The sequence below is a fragment of the Watersipora subatra genome, chromosome 10 (genome assembly GCF_963576615.1).
Source record: "Watersipora subatra chromosome 10, tzWatSuba1.1, whole genome shotgun sequence".
Lineage (NCBI taxonomy): Eukaryota > Metazoa > Bryozoa > Gymnolaemata > Cheilostomatida > Watersiporidae > Watersipora > Watersipora subatra.
The window spans coordinates 21003165-21006281 of NC_088717.1; the positions used below are offsets into that span (position 1 = coordinate 21003165).

The following is a 3117-nucleotide window of genomic DNA, read 5'->3' on the forward strand; positions in this document are numbered from 1 at the left end:
AAGCGTTTGAAGTTTGCTATTAATGAAATTGCTGCTGATAGTCTTTCCATTAAAGTCATTCCAGTTATTTCAAGACCTTACATAGCATTTTCTGTTTATAGACCTACAAATTCTACAGTAAATTGCATAACAAAATTTTCAGATTTCGTGAAAGAGTGTTACAGCGACATTGAAGAAATGTTGGTACTGGGTGATTTCAATATCAATTTGTTGAACACAATAGAAAGCTTCAACTTGAAAAGGAAAATATGTAATCCGCTGTCTTTAAAACAGCTGATTGGCAAATCCACAAGAGTAACTGGAAACTCCTCAAAATTAATTGATCATATATATACAAATTTTTCTCATCACGCCAAGTTTTCTGGAGTACTTGTGATAAGTAAACTTTTTCCAATGACTGCATGTATTCGAATGAAATTCTCATATCTACCAGAAAGCTAAATAATGAGCCAAATCCATAATGAGACAATGTAGCCACAAGTGATAACAAAGACACAGCCACTTAGACACAACAATTTAGTGCAAAGGTAGCTAAGACAACAATATTATATATGAATACAATAGACCCACAAAAAGCAGAAGGTTTACCTTATATACAATTATTTCGCCACATTTCCCCCTGATCTCTATGATCAACCTAGTCTGTTATGTAAAAGTCCGCTAGCCATGACAGGGGTTCCCGAGTTCTCACGGGGCGTGTTGGACGATCAACATCTTCGTTATCATCAAGCTGGCTATGTTCCCTATCAGACATGTAGAAACACTGGCTGCACTTGATCTATACAGTCAGGATGCCAGCTAAACCTAACGTTTCCAATGTGTCTAGACATATTGTCCACTTTAACTGCTGTGTTTGAGACGAGAGCTGTGATTATACCTGGTTTCCATACTGAAGAGCACTTAGCATTGTCTGGTTTCACAAATACATGATCGCCTATTTTATATGGGTTCAAGCTGGTATTATTTTTTATAGTTCCTGAGGCTTCTAAGTACTGTGGCTTGTATTTGTGTAGTCTCTCAAATGGCACAGCACCATCTGAATGAGGCGAGTTATTATACCAGTACAACATTTCGTTTACACTGCCTCCTGACCGTGCCAACATCCATTTAATAGTTCTGTGATTCCACTCAATGATGCCATTCCCAGATGGCCTGTATGCGCAACTAAATAATTGCATGACATTCCAATTCCTTAACATCTGTGGCAGAGCTCTAAAGCATGGTCCATTATCTGACAGTAGTTCAGCAGAAGAGCCACGTTTAGTAAATATGTGTTCTAACTGCTCTGAAACAGCCGACAATGTTTCATTTTTTAGTTTCCGCCATATTGCATATCTACTGGGTCCACAGTCTATTACTGTTAGGTACGGAATACCATTGTGATGAGTTATGTCCATTGCCAACCTATGCCAATCATCAGCAGCATCTAAATGACCTGATTCCCATCGCACTGGTGCAGGGTCGATACGTTTACATACATTTTCAACATCCTCTCTGGTGATCTTAGATCCCCAGCGCACAGTAGCCTTATGCAATGTTCGTTCAATGAGTAGATGATGAGTATCATGCAAATCACAAAGCTTAACAACAAAGTCAGAGTCAAAAACCAGTGCACTTACGCTACATACACGCCTGTCCAGCCATATGTGTGGTACCCTAGTCATCTCGTCAGCTTTGTTCTCCTCTGATTTCACCAAAACGATGCTCAATTTCAGTCCATATTCTGCAACAAGCTCACCAATTAGGTTCAAACGTCTTTTGACGACTATTTCACTAAGCCCACTTACTTTTGGTCTTTTACTGTCAGTCAATACGGGTTTAACCCAACCACAGACTGTAGCAGAGTCTGTCATCACTGTCGCATTTAGTAGCTTCCACTTGATAGCCAGATTTATACCCTTTACCACTCCATCTAACTCAGCAAGGTTAATGTGTGCACTATCATTATTACCTCTTAACCGGCTGGCATCTTCTACTACTTGATTGTCCATTTCTAAACATACTCCTATGGCCAAACTACTTGCATCGCACCATATTTTGCCTTTGGTTAGATCATTAACAATCCATTGCCTAAACACTGGGTCATGCTTTTTAAGCTTGTCAGATACCTCATCCAACATTCTCTAACGTCACTGGTTACTTCATGGTCCCATTGACTTGACTGCGCCTCTCGTTTAATGTAGCTGCAAGCAACTCGCAACCACCGTGCAACAGGGTAATGACCTACATGTATATATTTACCACAAATAGAATACAGTTCTCTCTTAGTCAGCTTATCGGGCCCTGTTGGCAACTCATAGTCTCTACCCCATTGAAGTTTGTCACTAGTGTTAGCATTCACTTTTAGTCTCTAAACTCGGGTACAAGCTAAACTTTCAGGCTCTTTAGATGTCAATCCATACTTGCTCAAGTGTTGTTTCACCGCACTTACTGATATAATATCTTCATTTACTATAATGTCATCAATATAGTGATCGGTACCCCTACTCACGTTTTTATCAATAGCCAAAACCTTTGCTAGAATACGGAACATTATCTTTGGAGCAACATTTAACCCAAATGCCATTCTGGTCATCACATAAAGTTTGCCCTGAAAACACACAGCCTGGAATCGCTGTAATGACAAGTCTACGTGTAGTTGTAAATAAGCCTTCTGTAGATCTAACATGCATGCATTTTTAACAAGCTTACGTCATTCCCGAAGCTTATCTTGGCAGACAGCTACATCATTCCCAGGGGTGCTATGCACATGTTTATTCAACTCTTTGCTATAGTCCATAACAGGCCTCATTTTCCTGCCTTTTTTTGGCTGAAAAACAGCCATTAATGGGATAACTCTATTCACCCAACCATGTAATGCTCTATTATGTGGCTCTAGCCATCCATCGTTAATCCACCGTGTAATCTCAGCTTCATACTGCTCTTTATGATCTACATTTACTGAATACTCAGCGCACTGATTCGTTAACACAGGCTCTTTCTGGTCTTTCCATTTCCGTGTGACTGTCTATTTGGGTACATCAAAAGCTGCTGTGAAATCAGTATCTACAATAGTCAAAATCTCCCTGAATAATTGCTTCTCCTCACATGCGGTTGCTACACAACTTTCCACCCCGA

The 3117-nt window shown here is 39.9% G+C and overlaps 1 protein-coding gene across 1 annotated transcript; it reads right to left on the reverse strand.

The window, feature by feature from the left end:
• Positions 1-746: 746 nt before the first annotated feature.
• LOC137406863 (uncharacterized) lies at positions 747-2120 on the reverse strand. Its single transcript, XM_068093469.1, has one exon. It carries the CDS (start codon positions 2118-2120, stop codon positions 747-749), a length of 1374 nt encoding a protein of 457 aa, XP_067949570.1.
• Between the last annotated feature and the right edge of the window lie 997 nt (positions 2121-3117).